At 47.9% G+C, this 17,016-nt stretch overlaps 9 protein-coding genes across 9 annotated transcripts; 3 read left to right on the forward strand and 6 right to left on the reverse strand.

Annotated features, from left to right (window-relative positions):
* Positions 1-539: 539 nt before the first annotated feature.
* On the reverse strand, positions 540-2,092 carry I303_102342 (uncharacterized protein; the record flags this gene model as incomplete). The annotated part of the gene is made up of 7 exons (XM_018404876.1): positions 540-685; positions 768-974; positions 1,073-1,162; positions 1,237-1,356; positions 1,442-1,560; positions 1,640-1,674; positions 1,796-2,092. The coding sequence occupies 7 exons, from the start codon at positions 2,090-2,092 to the stop codon at positions 540-542; spliced, it is 1,014 nt and encodes a 337-aa protein (XP_018265157.1).
* A 791-nt stretch (positions 2,093-2,883) lies between these two features.
* On the reverse strand, positions 2,884-3,618 carry I303_102343 (uncharacterized protein; the record flags this gene model as incomplete). The annotated part of the gene is made up of 4 exons (XM_018404875.1): positions 2,884-2,975; positions 3,053-3,165; positions 3,232-3,266; positions 3,334-3,618. 4 exons carry the CDS (start codon positions 3,616-3,618, stop codon positions 2,884-2,886), a joined length of 525 nt encoding a protein of 174 aa, XP_018265156.1.
* A 1,314-nt stretch (positions 3,619-4,932) lies between these two features.
* I303_102344 (uncharacterized protein) lies at positions 4,933-5,606 on the forward strand (the record flags this gene model as incomplete). Its single annotated transcript, XM_018404874.1, has 4 exons — positions 4,933-5,217; positions 5,288-5,322; positions 5,393-5,505; positions 5,587-5,606. The coding sequence occupies 4 exons, from the start codon at positions 4,933-4,935 to the stop codon at positions 5,604-5,606; spliced, it is 453 nt and encodes a 150-aa protein (XP_018265155.1).
* Positions 5,607-6,147: 541 nt separating this feature from the next.
* Positions 6,148-6,856, forward strand: I303_102345 (uncharacterized protein; the record flags this gene model as incomplete). The annotated part of the gene is made up of 4 exons (XM_018404873.1): positions 6,148-6,435; positions 6,499-6,533; positions 6,595-6,707; positions 6,777-6,856. The coding sequence occupies 4 exons, from the start codon at positions 6,148-6,150 to the stop codon at positions 6,854-6,856; spliced, it is 516 nt and encodes a 171-aa protein (XP_018265154.1).
* Positions 6,857-7,555: 699 nt separating this feature from the next.
* I303_102346 (uncharacterized protein) lies at positions 7,556-8,378 on the forward strand (the record flags this gene model as incomplete). Its single annotated transcript, XM_018404872.1, has 4 exons — positions 7,556-7,846; positions 7,923-7,957; positions 8,028-8,143; positions 8,212-8,378. 4 exons carry the CDS (start codon positions 7,556-7,558, stop codon positions 8,376-8,378), a joined length of 609 nt encoding a protein of 202 aa, XP_018265153.1.
* Positions 8,379-10,960: 2,582 nt separating this feature from the next.
* Positions 10,961-12,049, reverse strand: I303_102347 (uncharacterized protein; the record flags this gene model as incomplete). Its single annotated transcript, XM_018404871.1, has 1 exon — positions 10,961-12,049. One exon carries the CDS (start codon positions 12,047-12,049, stop codon positions 10,961-10,963), a length of 1,089 nt encoding a protein of 362 aa, XP_018265152.1.
* Positions 12,050-12,475: 426 nt separating this feature from the next.
* Positions 12,476-13,468, reverse strand: I303_102348 (uncharacterized protein; the record flags this gene model as incomplete). Its single annotated transcript, XM_018404870.1, has 1 exon — positions 12,476-13,468. The coding sequence occupies one exon, from the start codon at positions 13,466-13,468 to the stop codon at positions 12,476-12,478; it is 993 nt and encodes a 330-aa protein (XP_018265151.1).
* Positions 13,469-13,891: 423 nt separating this feature from the next.
* Positions 13,892-14,812, reverse strand: I303_102349 (uncharacterized protein; the record flags this gene model as incomplete). The annotated part of the gene is made up of 1 exon (XM_018404869.1): positions 13,892-14,812. The coding sequence occupies one exon, from the start codon at positions 14,810-14,812 to the stop codon at positions 13,892-13,894; it is 921 nt and encodes a 306-aa protein (XP_018265150.1).
* Positions 14,813-15,219: 407 nt separating this feature from the next.
* On the reverse strand, positions 15,220-16,155 carry I303_102350 (uncharacterized protein; the record flags this gene model as incomplete). The annotated part of the gene is made up of 1 exon (XM_018404868.1): positions 15,220-16,155. One exon carries the CDS (start codon positions 16,153-16,155, stop codon positions 15,220-15,222), a length of 936 nt encoding a protein of 311 aa, XP_018265149.1.
* Between the last annotated feature and the right edge of the window lie 861 nt (positions 16,156-17,016).

Consider the following 17,016-nt stretch of genomic DNA (forward strand, 5'->3'; position numbering starts at 1 on the left):
AGCTGAGATGTAACAATTACGATACGAATATCTGGGATAGAGGATAGATGCAGTATATGATATTTCGTTGTGAGCAGGCAAATAATCACTCCAAGGACGTGATGGAGTTACACGACTCAGGTACGACGACAACGAGGTACGACAAGTCGAAAAAGATTTCTTATGCTTGGCAGCTGATGGTACCTTGTGGCTGTGTCATAGGTCACTTGGCCCAAAGCGAGTATGCTTAAAGGAGGGATTGTTATGCTTCTACATACAATCATGCCATCATTGTCGTTGTGATTCAATAAGCTCATCACAAACCTCTTAAGAACTTCAAACACGCATAAAACACACATGGATAAGATAGATCGAAACACTACTCGGCTGATACATACGCACTAGAACCTTCAGATCAATGGAATTCACAAAAAAAGGTCCGTACACACAAACAGATTAATAAAGTAGTGCGATTTACAATCATCGATATGCAGTCTGTCCATTACGATGTAGAGGACTCAGGAGAATCCCATTATCCTGGAACACTGGGAGAACCGGTCCTAGTTCGGACCAGCTTTCCTGTTGATGATGAAGAATTCCTGATTATGATTTCCGGCAGAACAGTCCCAAATCTGGAGTGTCTTCTGTACGTCACAAGGAGTCGAATGAGTTGGTGAAGATTCCGCTCGAACGTCAAGGCAGTAATCTATTGAATTCTTCTCAGCTCGACCTCTCTTGAACTTGACCGCCTCCTTTTTAACAGCTTTCAACTCCAAATTGCAACTCACTAGTGCCGGAGACCTTGAGGTGTGCACCATCCCAATCCCATCGGGTATTCTCAACAGTATCACAATCGTGAAGTCTCACTCTATTGCCATTCGCAGGCGTTCCGACGTGTAAGCAGTAATTGTTGTTGGCGGTGTAGAGCAAAAGAGCGGATTGAGTCGTTCCCGCCATTGGAACGAACCAGAGTTGCAGTAAAGCATAACCGTCATCTGGCTGATCATACGCACCGGGAGAATTAAATGTATTTTAGCTGTCATCCGCCAGCTGTACCCGTGTTGGTGAAGTCAGGCAGTAGATTGTAGCTGACGTAGGGAGGTATGGACTGACATGTCAACGTATCTGTCGAAAGCAGCTACACCGCCCGTTACAGTAACAGCGAGATCTGGCCTTTGGTATGCTGCGATACAGTACAGTGAGTATTCCTTCTCAGCATCATGCACTCTGCTGAAGAGGTCTCGAAATGCGACTCACGGTGGATTCGGGATCCATGATTGGGTGGATCGAGGACAACTTGACCGATCGGGGGATTCAAGATCGTCGGTTGACCAGGAACAGGAGGGTTCGCACCACTTGAATCCACCATCGTCCAGACTAGATCGACATCCCCACCGTCAGCGATTGTCTTTACGAATGATGGTCTGGGAATAGAAGGTGGTTTGGTAATCTAAAGACTCACTTTGATTGATGTTGCCTGCACCGCATTGCCAGATGTGGGTGCCAGAATCATCATTGTACTGATCAAGACACTGATTGCCACCGGTGATCGCAATTCGTCGATCATTAGTGAGGTACCAGCTAAGTGCGTCCACCGAGGGATCAGCCAGACCCTGCGGCAGAAAAAGATGGGACGACGAGAAAGAGAAAAGTGATTCACGTTTGTTGTCGTAAGCCTGAGTAGCTTTGCCAAATCTGCAGTACGTTTTCGTCGTTGTCAGCGGTAAAAACACTATCATCCCATCCGCATCATTCGAACAGCAGCCCACTTGCATTGAATGGGCGGTGGGGATAGCTGAATCAGCATGAGACTCACCTTGACTCCTTCACCATTTTGGGTTCCAGTTCCAGCATCCAAGGCGAAGTTGGTCCCAGCTAAAATGATACTGCCGCTTCCAGGATTGATATTCCATGTTCTGGCAGCATAACATTCAACGGCACCAACGACGACTCCGTTCGCGAGGGTATTACCGATGGGGGAGAGGCAGAGACTGTTTCGGAACGCTTGGATCTTTACGCCATTGTATCGTTTGTCATATTGATGGAGTTCCGGAGTAGGGGAGGAGGTCACGAGTGCAAGAGATAGGAGTAAGGTGTAGATGATGGAAAGCATGTTGGGACACGAATGAAAGCTATGTCAGGAAAAAATAGCAGGCTTTGGTGGAGACGAGAAGGGACAGACAAGATATTGCCTGGAAACATATTCATGTATATATAAGGTTCTTGGCCATCTGGTTATCATTCTCAACAGAGAATCAAATCAATCAAAAATCTTGATGGAAGGCTATGCATAATCATCATCGCGACTTTCTGTCAGCAGATCTGATGATCATCAAGATCTGAGCTGGACACTTTGATGCACGCAGAACAGATTCTTTGCCTCGATGTTTTATGCAAAAAGCGAAGACTTGAATGCAGATGTTACCAGTCAAGTGGCTTCGTTGCTCTGAGCGAGCTGGGAGCCGAATAGGAAACGAAGGATCCTCTGTAACACACAGCGATTTTGCCCAGGGCTTCTCTCGCTTGTGAAGTATCCTTTATCCTCAGATCAGCTACACGCCTGGCTGTTTGAGAGGAGACGTCATCATGAGGACGGCTTCTCTAATCTATAAAGGCCGATCATTGATATGTCCTTTGCGTCCGTGTGAATACTAGTTCATGTCGATCAAGCTTGTTCCAGACGGTCTATGCTTTCACTGATGATGCTGATGACACGCGACGGAGATCACAAGTAGAAAACGTTAACAGGCATTAACATGCATTCGAAACCCCTCACATTCCCATGATTATAGTACCGTTCTTTCACGTGTTGCCAGACGATGATCTATATACAGAATGTCCTTTATCCGAGTATGTAGTGATCGATATCGTTGCTGACATACTTGTTGCTCAGCGTTGTATACCTTAAGCAGCAGTAGGTTCAGGAGCTCTTTCAGCGACTCTGCCTACAGTGTGATTGGGAGGGGGAGTGCCCGAAGCAGGGATGATAGTCCAGACTAGGAGATAGACCGCTAAATTAGCCCACCGACAGTCCATGCCAAGATATTTCTCGACAGCTGTTTTGTTTACTCACTCTGGTTGGTATTACCGGTAGTACATTGGTAAGTCTGGGGACCATTTGTCCCCTCATCTAAGCATTGCACGCCGTTGGTAATCGCGATTCTGTTATCGCCCGTAAGGTACCAGCTAGTATCACCCCCTAATTAGCTCTCCTACCCAAATTCTAGCATTTCACCCTCATCGACTACTCACGTCTGAGCGAATAAACCGGGTTGAGACTTCCACAACTATAGCTCCTCACATTTAGCTTCCGCGCACGATGACCACACACGCACGAAGAAGAGGTCTACTCACAACCACCGCAGCATTGTTGGTGTTTCCTCCACCTTGAGCCTGGAGAGCCCAAGTGGTACCGTGAAGAATGATAGATCCGCTTCCCGGGTTGATATCCCAAGTAGCAGCGTTATCACAACCGGTAGTTCCTACAGTGGTACCGTTCTGCCAGGCGCTGAAGGGGGCGAGACAGAGATCGTCTCTGGCAGACTGGATCTTGGCTGCCGAGTATCGTTTCTGGATAGGAGAAGCTGACGCGAAGCCGAGAGCGGAGATAGCGATAGTAGCTAGAGTGGAGAACAACATGTTGACTTGAATACGAAGCTTGGTCGTGGGTGAGATTGGGCGATTCAGATATCCGGAGTCTTAGGCAAAAGAGGAGTTGGCCTGAATTGGGATGAGACCTCTCTTCTAGTGGTCCGATGGACCTCTTATATGCTTTTATACCCCTCAACTTTATTCACGGTCCAAGAACTCAACCATGAAATGGTGAATGACGACCGATAAGTCCGGAAAGAGGGGACTTCGACTTCGTCCGCTTCTCCGCATCCGTTGACGCTTTCCGAATGATCCGCATAGCCTCGATGTCCTCACATGACTGGCTACATTGTACGCTTCCGCATCTCGGCTGTCCCGATTCAAGATGCTAGCGTGTGACTCATCATTTTCGAATGATGTGAGATCAACTTAGGCGAAGGAAGCATGCGGGCTGTTAAGGATGGTCGATGATGTATCCCCATGCATCACCGAGTCTTCAAGAAGGTGCATCACTAGTCAGGGCCAGGAGGCGATACAGATGTTTCCATCACATCAAGTCCAGATCAATCCTTAGTCTTTGAATAACGGATCTGATCGGAGGCAGACTGCGGATGAGTTGCACGACGTTTCTGGAGGTCCGCAAACGGCGTGTTTGATCGCAAGATCGGAGATTTGTGCATGCATCATACGATGGTGAAGTACCGTGCACATACACACGCACACACCTGATTCACTGCCTCTGTACCTAATCTAATCTTAGATTTAGCTTCTTATCGTGTCCTTTTCGTGCCTCGGTGCATTCCGCACGGAGATACCGAGATTCTCTTCTTTCGCGATTTATTGGACGCGCAATGTGCGCTTCTTCGTCTCATCGATTGAAAGACCTGAGCGGGGATCGAATCATAGTACACAAGCCTGCGTCTAGATGATCCGCAGACTTACGCCTTGGTCGTGTCGGTGATTCTCCGATCCGATCATGTCACGAGGCAACTAGAATGAGGACGAAAAGCTGTGTCGACATGATCCGGTCGAGCCGGATTGAGCTTTGAAGAGGGTGAAAGCGGATGCGGGATTCTGCCGAGAGAATCTAGTCTCGGCTGTAGCATCGTCTTCGTAGCGCTCGTTACCTTCCCTCGTTTCTCAGCCATTCAGACAGCTGGAACGGCGTAGGAGAAAATAAGAGAGACCACGCGCTTTCACTGTACATCGACTGGATCTTAAGAGCAGCTGGTCAAAAGATATATAAAGGAGCCAAGCTTTTCAAGAACTCTCGAAAGTTTGACACAACAAGACAACTTTCTCAACATACTCTTTCTGTCTTATCGACTTTAAACCCATTCCACTTCAGTCAGCTCAATAATCATGTACGCCACTACCCTCTTCGTCGCCCTCATCTCTCTCCTCGGCATCTCATCGGCCGCTCCTATGGAGAAACGATACTCCACCGTCAAGATTCGTGCTGCTAGAGATAACAAGTGTCTTTCTCCCTTCGGTACCAGATGGACTGATGATACTCAAGTCACCACTGTCGACTGTGCCGGAGCTGCACGATGGGATATCAACCCCGGGAGCGGAAGTGTCATCCTTCACGGATCTACTTACGCCCTTTCCGCTGTTACTGGAAACGCCAATAATGAAATCGTTCAGGTAAGTTTCCACCTCAACACTTGTCTTCACTTGCAATCCTACTGTTGCTGATTCGACCGGGAATATGCAGCTCAAGACTTCCGCCCCTGGCACTTTTGCTCAAACGTAAGTTGCCATCGATCTTACGAGATTACAGCTTGCATGGGATGAACGCTGATACAGCGAACATGACCAGTTGGTACCTAACCAACGACAACAGAATCGCGATCACGAACGGGGTTCAGTGCCTCGATGAAGGTGCCAGCGGTCCTCAGACTTACCAATGTACCACTGGTAACACCAACCAAGGTAAGCTGTCAATTATTCCAAGCCACAAGACGATTCACTCACTGTGTTATCGACGTTGCTGATTGTTTTGAATCTGCACAGTCTGGATCATCGATCAGTAGACTCAGCCCTCCGGATGAGAAGAACGAAGGTTTGACCTTGTTCATAGCTATTGATTGTTCGGGGTTCATTGAGTCGAAATCAAAGAAATAATGGTGGTACGGACTTTGACGATCAACATGTGGGCTCTCATAATAAGGTTGAATGCAGTGATGTTCATTTGATTCTGTGTGCCGTCCAAACTAATTCCATCATTACTGCGAGTATTATGATCTTCTGGTCCATCACATCCGTCATCACGACTAAACATCGATCGGCGATGGGTAATGATCATTCTAGTCAGGAACACACCAATCAAAGGAGGTTTACCAGAACGACCAGCAAGATCTGCGTACATCGCTTATAGGCATGTCACTATGACGACAGCGTAACTTCTCAGAACAAACTGACGGACGGATCTCTCATGTCTAGCTGGTGAACCTTCGAGGGCTTGCGTATATAAGCCAATCGCCAAGGAGCCCTACCGATCACTTCTTTTCCAAAGTCTAGTCACATTCTCCTTCACTTGAACCAGTCACATCACCCAGATACCGCATAACGATCATGATTTTTGCGTACTTGTTTGTATTAGCGACTAGCTTACTCGCGGTTTTGGCTTCGCCACTTGACCTCAACAAGCGATACACTTCAGTCAGAATCCAATCCTACAGGGACGGTAAATGCCTCACACCGAGCGGTTCAGCTTGGACAAACGGTACCCCCGTCGTGGCTGTAAATTGCTCACAGGCTGCTAGATGGAATATTAACCCTGGTTCTGGCAGTGTGATCTTGTATGGAACAAATTACGCTTTGGACGCAGGCTTAGGGACACAGAACAACGAAGGAGTAAAGGTGAGTCCGCCTTTGTATAATGTAGTTCACCTGATACTTATGCGATAAGTGACGGTGCTCTAGCTCTGGACATCTTATCCCGGCCTTTTTCAACAAACGTAAGTCACTCTTTTCAGTAACATTCTGTCATCATGACTGAGGAATTGTCTCAATGTATAGGTGGTACCTCACAAATGACAATCGAATTGCCCTCTCTGGAGGTAATCAGTGTCTTGACGAAGGGTTAAATGGTCCCCAGACCTATCAATGCACCACTGGAAACACTAATCAGAGTAAGTGTGTTGCCGAGATCTCATTCAGCATACGCAAGCGAGCTGAGATAATCGTCCGTTATGTCATAGTTTGGTACATCCTCCAAGGCAACAACCTCGGTGCTACGCCAGTCCCTCTTCCACACCCTGTCTCATCTGCCGCTGTGTGAAATCACAGCCTATCCCAAACTAATGAATCACGCGTGTCGAACAGGAGGATCACGCCAGCACCTACTGTATATGCCCGTCTTCCATGGCTCTGACTTTCAAATCGTTATAATGATTGCTCTCTGTGTATTGCCTGTATGAAAATACCATATGCTATGCCCGATATCAACCTGTTTCTCCGGCGTGAGCGGACAGGTCATATGGCTCACGGTGTCCACGCACAACCGGGAGCGGCCTCATATACATCATCTCGACTTCGAATCTAGTCTGCAGGAAGTTCAATCGTCCGCACGGATCTCTCCCCCTCAGCTCTGAACTTCGAATGGCATAGCCTCAAGGCCGAGGCGGGGTCGCCAAGAAGTATGTACGTACTCGTCCTTTCAACTTTTAGCTCCACAACTAAATCTCCGAGAAGGCACGAACCAAAGAATGGATGGATGACGACTTCGCTCACCGAGCGCATGCTATGCATAAAAAGCTATGCTTTCCATCTGTTCAAAGGAGGTGCATCGCCCACATGGGTTGATCTGTGTTGTTCTCGATAGAGAACAAGGTATAAGAAGGATGGGTTATTGATTTGACTCTTCGGATCTTGACTGGATCATCAATATATTCATCTTTCATTCTGCATCTACTTCCTCGGCTCCCATCTTTATCCATCACTTAGCTCCAAACCACAAATCGCCACTGAATCCAGCATAATGTTCACCGCTCTACTTACAATCCTCGCCCTCTCCCTTCTATCGCTTGTTGCCGCTTCGCCCACTCCCATCCAGGAAAGATATACGGGCGTGCGAATTCAGTCGTACAGATACGGATACTGCTTGGTACCCTATGGTCCGCACAATTATAACGGTGTTCAAGTCAGGACTACCCAATGTCAATACGCTCCAAGATGGGATATCAATCCAGGAAGCGGAAGTATCATCTTGAGCGGAACCGAGTTCGCTTTGGACGCCGGTACTGGAGCTGAGAATGGTGAGATTGTCAAGGTAGGTGTACAACAACGCGTTTCTATATACTCGCAATCTCGCGGCGAGATGGGACGCTGATTCAAAATTGAGCTAGATCTGGCAATCTTATCCTGGCGTATTCCAACAAACGTGAGTCCTGGGTTGCATATACGAGCAGATACTGTACGTACATATATACTGATACGATCCGACCAAATAGCTGGTATCTCACAGACGACCACAGAATCGCAATTACCGGAGGAAACCAATGTTTGGACGAAGGGGACAACTACGGAACTCAGACTTGGCAATGTACCCCATACAATAACAATCAAGGTGAGTCAGACCGTGTCAGCCTTCTTCACATCTACGAGGTTTCCTTGCTGATTCTCTGAGCTGTGTAGTCTGGAACATCCTTCAAGGCGATGATCTTGGCGCCACTCCTGTACCATTACCAGAGCCTATTGAAGCTACGCCCGTCACTGAAGATCCATTCATCGACATTCACCCTACCACGACTTCGGTCGTTGATGGACCTCCTATAGTCAACATCACTCCAACTCCTGCCTAAGCGCCTGTTCACAGACACTATCATCCGCCCTGAGACCCGGACAATCGGATCGGTCATGATGGCCTGGACTTCGTGTGTACTAGTTTAACTCGGTTATAATGATAAACTGCCCTCGCCACTACATACCGTATATGTCATTTCTCGCTTTGCCAATGCATGTTAATTTTGTGTGAGATAATACCAAAGTCTGCTACCTCAGATTGCAGACCAAGCCACGAATAATCAGAAAGATGATCACAACAGTTTGCACACAGACCTGTGTCGCGTATCTCACCGAGGCATGTTCGTGCATGCGAATCTGATTGGAAGGCTCCTACGGGTTGCCCGCAAGTTATCATGCTCCAATACCAATGAAGACTTATGGCCACGATCTCTTGAGACTCACCGTGTGCCAGACCCGTGATCCACACAATTTGGGCAGAGACATGCATTGCGTATTTTTCTGTCCTAGCTCACTGACACTCATCTGATTGTATACAGTACAAGACCATGCCACAGAGACTGTTTTGAAGGGTACATCCGTCATCAAGCAGTCTTCTGGTACAACCGCGCAACGTGCTGCGGAAGCTCATGCACATACAGCCCCTAGGCCCTGTGACTCCAGTCAATCTTGACCCTGGTGATACCTTGCTTGTCAGAGGATCGGCACTGAATCCACATGCAGGAATTTCGGATCAGAAAAAAACACAATGATACCACGCATCCTGGTCAGCTCTTTAGATCCGTTATGATCCATCTAGTCGACTGCCACTCACAGTCCGACATGCTTGAGGTCTAAGCCAGAGTGGATCCCTCTGATCGGCGCTCACGTTCATCCATTCTAACAGACAGATATCGCATCTGATTTTCTCCACAGAATTCCTGAAGTCGTCTTCGGAGAGGATATATCCGTTGCTTACGGTTTGTCTTCCGTATGCCTCAGACCATACGGTCCTTTCTTGGAAGAGAGGTACGTAGCCTCCTTGAGAACGGATAGAGCACTTTATGTGATATTGATACAGTACAACACATACAGCCGAGTATCAGCCCCCGTATGTGTCAAAATCAGTCCCGATCCATATTCGGAGGGGCCTTATCACAGATGATTGACTTACGGATCTGCATAGCCATGCGCGTGTGGTGTCTAGCCCTGCTCCGTCCGTGGCAATAGTATTGTTACCGGGACAAGAATATGCTTGAGGGTACCCATCACACCGTACATACTGGATCCTCGATTTCCAGCGTCCTTCATCGATCTGCCGACTGGTATTATCATACCACTTCCCCTCGACACAGACTGTGCGTACGGTGTCGGGTGTCATGGGGTAGTTCGTTGCTGAACTGGACATGGCGAATGATGAGCTGCGATGGGCTGGGCTTGTCAAGCTATATGTCGAGATACGTTAGTATGGTGGAAGTAAGCAACATTGATCCGTCTCTGATATGGCTTTCGATCCAACCTGTCACTCCGAAATACACTGAATTCGGTGACATGCAGTCACCATGACAGGCTTTGTCTACCATATCACGCGTCATATCCGGCTGGAAAGGATAGAGTTCAGCAGCTCCGACATAGGCCGGATGAAAGGATAAATTCCAGCAATACGGCGACGGGATGACATCGGTTGATCCGATGTGCGATCTTGTTAGATCCGAGGTCTCACAGCGTTGACATTAAGGCTTAGAAGCGGCCTTCCACGAAAGAAGGCAGGCACACGATCTCATGAGCATCGATCTCCGAAAGCGTACAATCTGCAGGTCCTTGTAGGATCGATCTGACTTGCAATCGAAGACCATATACTTGCATTTCGTTGAAAGTCTTCGATCTCCCTCGCGGTGGTGCAGCTTCAACTGGCTGCATAAATGCGTCTTGATCGGTCTGCAAGCGCCTCGAGTCAACGGGGCCTCTCTGATTGCCTCAGGCATGAGCATGCGGAGGAACACAGGTGACAGTAACTACAATCAAGATCAACTAAGCGGTCTTGCGAATGTATCGAAATATCGTCATAATCATTAAGTTACCTACATGCAAATCAATTTTCCGATCGAAGGACAAATGGCAACACGGTCACTGGCAAGACCGGATCATAGGGCGACTCCGCAAAATACATTGCGAGTTTGCGCGGACAACAACATCAGAGGATGTGGATGATTCCGGGTTGAAATCCTTCGCGGTAGTCCAACGTCTCACTCGTGTCATTCGTGAGTGGAGTATGGTCTTCTTCGTCCATTGAGAGAACCAAGTACGGCCTTCCTGATGAACGAAATCAATGATTTTGCCAGGGAAACAAAAATCTGGCTCCGTTCTGTGCCAAGGCAGGAATGCCAATGAGGAAGATTTGCCGTGTTCACGATAGTTGTGCGCATGGCAGTGAGTGGGAGAACCTCCGGAGAGTGAGTCGTCGTTGCCTGTCAAGTTGCAATGAGAGTGATGAGAGGAGAAGATCAGAGGAGAAGACGGGCGAGCTAATGCAATGAACTGGAAGATGATTTGTAGTGAGAGTTCGAGAATTTGAAATTGGGGTTAGGATATGTGACGAGCTAAGAAGGGCGTTGGTTAAAATTGAAAGCCGTAAAGCTAATCTCGAGCCAGATACTCACAGCTACACTGTATCACCGCCATTGATCATTCTTTGCATGACCGTTGACCATCGTAGATCATCTTTCACCTTTGCTAAATCCAATATTTCTACCCTACTATCCTTCCACCCAAGAAGATACGAATTGCCAGTACTCCGTAACCATCGATTGACCCTTTCTTCCACCTCATCGCCATTGAGGACACAGTATTCAATCTTGATTTCCTCGTTGATCCACCCAGTCTTCTCTTTAATGGTCTTCCAATCGTTGGAAAGCTTCTTGATATGATGTCCCAAGTGTTCTATAGCCGTGGTGTCGAGCTCCGATGTGTATTCATACCGGATCTTTTTGGCGAATCTAAGATCAGGTGGTATTATCGGTAATTTCATCGTACGGTCATGTCTCTCCCCAATATCTGGATTCAGTAGAAGGGTGATAGCCTTCGCTTTGATTCCTAAATCGATTTCGCGGATTATACTCCTATGATTGTTGATCGCCGTCGACCCATCTTTGATCTCAAGCACTAAATCCTCCACTGTCCCCTCTCTCAGCTGTCGTCCCAATTGTCTAGCAAAGTCTATATACATGTAATACTGTTCTTTGTCGCCCTGATTCAAGTATACTTCCCAAGCGATCTCCACCTGTTTCGTATTCTCAAAGAGGTCGGAATGGGGCACGTAGACAGGTTGATCTCCCGTAGTGATTGTACAGATCTGATGAGCCGAATTGATGTCTAGAATGTGCAGGGTCTTCGTATGTTTGTAAGCTCTGATGGTATTGTTGTCTTTCCAATTGCCAGAAGAGTATGTGCGCCATAATCCGGCAATAGAATCGGAATTGATTGTAATGTTACTGTATAGTTTGGGGATGTATTTGGCGTACAATTGTTTCGATAGACACAAGACCAGTCTAGGGCTAGTTTGGTACAGAGCTTCGAGAATGTCGTCGTGTATAGGAGATAAAGCTTGGAATGCTTGAGGCGTGAGCTCGCGATCCGACTTCCTAGTCTCCGCCATTTGACGCTGAGATGCGGATTCCGCTATGTGCTCGATTCCCCTGCCTGGATCCCGGGGCGAGCTGAAACGGTTGAGCAGGGCGCTCAAACGCCCCATTTTGAACTGATTCGAGGTAGTCTGATGTGGTCGTGTCCAGCGTCCAGCTGAGAGGTCAATCTAGTAACAGGGACGAACGACGACGACCAGCACAATCTGAGACGCTCATTCTGTATTAACAATCTGAATGCATGATTTACAATAGACGAGACTGTCATTGTTGATTGATTGATCGTCAAGTTGTTCGCTTCGCTTCCTTGACGCACTAGTAGCCGGTCCTAGCGCCCTTGTTGATGGTTCCTGGCGGATCAATCTACTGTATGCCGTGATGATGACGTGGCATTCATCTCACTCATTACTCAAACACGACGCAAAGATGTACAGACACAGGCGGACTACAACTCAGACAACATAACCGAATCTTAATGTCCTTCTAAGTGATCAACGAAAAGGATACCAGATTGTCCTCCATTTCCCTCCTATTGACTATTCTGCTTCTTCGGAGTTCACGGAGGGCATAAAGTGATATCCTTTCTTTTCGGTCCAAGCTAGAACCCGTTGATCCACCTCCTCTCCCTCTGTTACTTCGAGTAGCCATTCCGGACTCCCATCATTGCGCTTCTCCCGGTCTGAGCTATTCAGTTTCGACAGAATCTCATTCGTGGTCGATTTCACCCAATCAACCTGTTCCTCCTTCTTCTCCTTTACCTCGCCATCCTCTTCTTGCGTTGTGGGTCTAGCCTGTCTCCTTCTATCAGGCCGTATGCAGACTACTTTCAAGGTATCCAGGTGCACTTCGGTCGATCCCCAGATCTGCACAGGTAGTCGCATATCCAGCGCTAATTGCGACGGACAGACTGTACATCCACCTTCGTCTATGTTCTTATGCGTTGGCGATTGGCGATAAACAAGAGTGACTGTTTTCGGTCCGAAATGTTTCGCGAGGGTGGTGATCAGATCTTCCAGGAATCGAATTACGCATATACAAGGTGCTTTCTCCAGATTGATGATGAGTTCTTCCATCGTTCCTCTAACCTGCATCCATAATACGTAAATCAGGGGCAGATATCCTGAATCGCATTTTAACCTTAACTCATTTATCAATGATTCCCACTTGATCTCTAGGGTCTTCACGTTCGGGAAAAGCGTTCTATACGAGCTTTTGAAAGGATGAAAACATCTTGTTATATCTTGTATCGATTTGGAGGTATCTTCACCTATGACTAGCTTTTCGACGTATTGTAATGATTTCAAGGTCCTCTGATTATGCGGGAATGTTTGGGTCAATCCGTGTAGAGAGTCCTTATTGGGGGTGAAAGTGGAATAGAGGGAGGAGATGCCTTTCTCATAGTAATACTTCGACAGGAGGAGGTAGGTTACTGGCGTCACTTGGGAGAGGAAGTGGATGATCAGGTCGTGCGCCGGTAATAAGCGTTGAAAGTCTTGATAGTTGACGGGTTCGTTGGCGATTTCGCACATATTCTTCTATACAGTGTGTGGACGGGGGTTTTGGCGAGAGTATGCATGGAGTTGGTGGAAGGGATCATGATGACCACCTTGCAAGGTGCATGATTATGTATGTAGGGAGATAAGGTGTTGGCGATCTGTTTATCTCGTCCTCTTACCTCCCAGGTCCTCGCGTCCTGCCGTCATTCATCTCTAGTTCCGGTTGTATGCAATCCTCACTCAGCATTTCTCCGGATCAAATTATGCAAAACGGTCTTTGTCGCTCTAGTCACACGATGCATGAGGATTTGGCGGCTGGCTGTAGTGGCTGATGCGTTATGTACTGTTAATGATCATCATCCTGATGGAAACAAAGGGTCCTCATTGTTGTTCAGCTATCGTTCATGTCGCAATCCACTCGACAGATGTCCGTCACGTACGTTACGGCTTGAAGCCTCAGGATTGAGATTGGAACGACCATACTCCGTCATCCGACATCTCAAGAACTCGCCTTCCAAATCCTCCCTCAAAGCCATACTGTACGTCTAGGAACCAACCCGCTCTTTCCTTCCTGCTCTTCGAATTGCTTGGATCGCTATTCGCAGATTCGCTATTTTCAAGCACTTTGATCCTCTTGTCCACCTCTACACTGATCGCTTCCGACATATCTGCACAGCTCGCATAGATTGTATCGGGTTGAGCAAACGACAACCTCAAGCTTCTCAACTCAGGTTGGAAGAATGAATACCATATCCGAGCCGGTATATCCATATCGAAGTCCAGTCTTTTCCCAAAGCTCTCTCCGTGATATATCATCTCAATCTCATTGGGTTTATAGTATCTGATCAGCTTAGAAAGGGAGGCCACAATCGCATTGACTAGAAATCCCGAATCTACCCCTTCCATCTGAAGAATAAGTTTATGGAGGGGCGGTTTAAGGTGGAACCACAACGTATTCTCTAATGGTAGATACGCGTTCGACCAGTCACCTGACCCATTCTTGATGGCATACCAATCCAGCTCTAGAGTCTTCACATTTGGGAACAGACCTTGATGCTGCTGTCGGAAGGGTTGGTAGCCTTTCGTAGCTTTGGTCAAGGCGAACCATGCGGCAGAGTCGATTTTGAGATGGGTGACATGGGTCAAAGCTTGTCGTTTACGGGTCTGATCTTGTCCCAAGGTCTTATGCGACAAGCCATTGAGGCTGGCGATGCTGGGAGAGAAAGTGGAGTAGAGAGAGGGGATAAGCTTGGTGTAGTAGTACGAGGACAGGCGAAGATACAATGTCGGAGCGATATAAGCTAAGTGGTGGAGGATGCGAGGATGGACGGGAAGTAATGTTTGAAAGGCGTCATAAGCGATCGTCAGATTGGACATGGCTACAGCAGTATCATGCGCGATGTCGAATCTCAGGGAGCCGTGTGAGCGGTCTCACGAGGTTTACATAGCTTATGTTTCTCTGACATCTCAACAACCATTGATCAATGTCAGTTGTAAGAGGTTCACATTCGTCATTTCCAGTTGCATTTATGTAGGACAAGCAACTGACGTCAAGGTGCGAATTACGTAAGATATCCCTTACTCATTGCGCAAAATGATGAGAAGGGTGAGAGACATGATGGCGGCCGTCATTGTAACAAGTGCTCAAGTCAGACAAATACATTCTATACTGCACAAAGCAGACGCCCATCTAAGACGGCCTAGGCGCCCCAACAGACTGACGTGAGAGAGGAGGGAAGTCCGGTCTGGCATTCGAAATGAGGCACAGTACATGCTGACTGATACTATCCGGATGCTACATTGAGCTTTGACATGGTCTCGGACAAGTCAGGGTCTCCGAACGAGCACTCAACAACATCTTTGGTTTCCGGGCATTTTGAGTCGGAAGAATCGAGACAGATCGAGATCTGAACATCTGTTCCTGGCTGATCGCCACGTCTCGTCACCGACGCGATCGTACTCACTGCAGCGGCATCACCCCGCTCATATCCAAGACGATGAGTCGCCGCCACAGCGAGTGCTGAATTCGCCATGACTCGCTCACTGATTAACTTATCGCTCTTGAAGGCCGACGAGACATCCGGCAATGACTCTTCAATCGCTTCTCGTTTCGCTGAGCCGGTTTCTGCGCCATGAGAGAGGTCTCTCATCTTAGCCTGAAACGCACAGGATAAGATACGCTGAGAGAGGTCTCGCGCTTCGTCATCGATGATGACTCGGGTGGTGCCGGGAGGAGGGTCGATTATGTACGAGGAAGACCCGTCGGCTTCCAACGAGACGATACGTTTTTGTCGCTCGGCGATCTCCTTTTTCATGTCTCTAATGAAGCCCTCTCCGATGGCGATCTCTGTATCGAGCTCTTCGATCCTGCTACCAGCCTGGAAAACGAAGGTCATCGCTTGACTGGGATTAGTCATGGGGAAATGGGTGAATGTTTTTTGCCTTTCGGCGTAGGTCGTATTGTATTTCTCCCTGATGGGACGATTTTTGGCAAGGTGGCTGTCACGTCGAGCAGCGTCTTCGTTCCACACCCTGGTGCTAGTTGTCTTATCAGGTCCCGTCCAGCCTGACCCCAAATACATCTCATATCGGCATTGGGGAGCGAACTTGATTTGCGATGACTTGTCAGCAAGAAGAGTTTCCAGTTCATGCTTTTTGTGCTGGACTTCCTGTGCGATGATTGATTCTGTTTGAATTGTATCAAGTAATTGTTTCTCCATGGCATGAGCCTGCGAGATACGGGACTGAAGTGTATTGATGGCAGAGTCGATGATTTCAGCTTCGACGACAGACCACTGCTCTGACCCAAGGTTGGCTCGGATTTCACTCTTGCACTTTGAAAGACAGCTTGACTGCTACAAGCAGCCGATCGTCAGCCTATTTCGTAACTTACTTACTGTGTCATGGGGTTGGAGAACATACATCCTGGTTGAAGAAAGGCATTATGTGACCCTATGATGGCGGCTGTAAACGCAAAGGTAAATCAACTTTGGATGAAAAAGAAAGTCACTGGGTGGCGGAAGTATCTGATGAGAGATCGTTGTGGGGGTACTTTTCGCGAGGGAATATGTCTCGCCCCTTTTTAGGTCGAGATAATCAGTGATTCCGTGGCCACACCTGCCACCAGACGACGAGCAGGAAGTCCTAACATCTCATGGAGAAGGCCCATCGAAGGGAGTAGAGCCCTCACGGCGCTGCTACTCCTGGCGCAGTTCATGATGTCATGCAATGCCTGACCCTCCTACTTGGAGTCACGGCCGGATCAAGGACTGTTATCTATGCTGCTCATAACGCACGCTCGTGTCATGTGGTCGATGCGATTGAAACAAAGGGTTCGAAGTCCTTCATGTTCAATGTTCAGACCTGAGCAACAGGGACTTGCAACAGACTCGGCGACCTCACAGAAGCGTGACACCGCAACTCATCATTCTGGACGACAAAGGACTGGTCCGCATGCACAAATCCACACGAAGCACCCAGATTCTGGAGGAATGTGTTCTTTACTGAAGGACCGTTACTGTGGGTGACACCTAGTGTGAACTTCGCGTAGGTTGATCCTTCGAAAAAGATCAAATATTACA

Source organism: Kwoniella dejecticola, chromosome 2, assembly GCF_000512565.2.
Source record: "Kwoniella dejecticola CBS 10117 chromosome 2, complete sequence".
In the NCBI taxonomy this organism is placed as follows: Eukaryota; Fungi; Basidiomycota; class Tremellomycetes; order Tremellales; family Cryptococcaceae; genus Kwoniella; species Kwoniella dejecticola.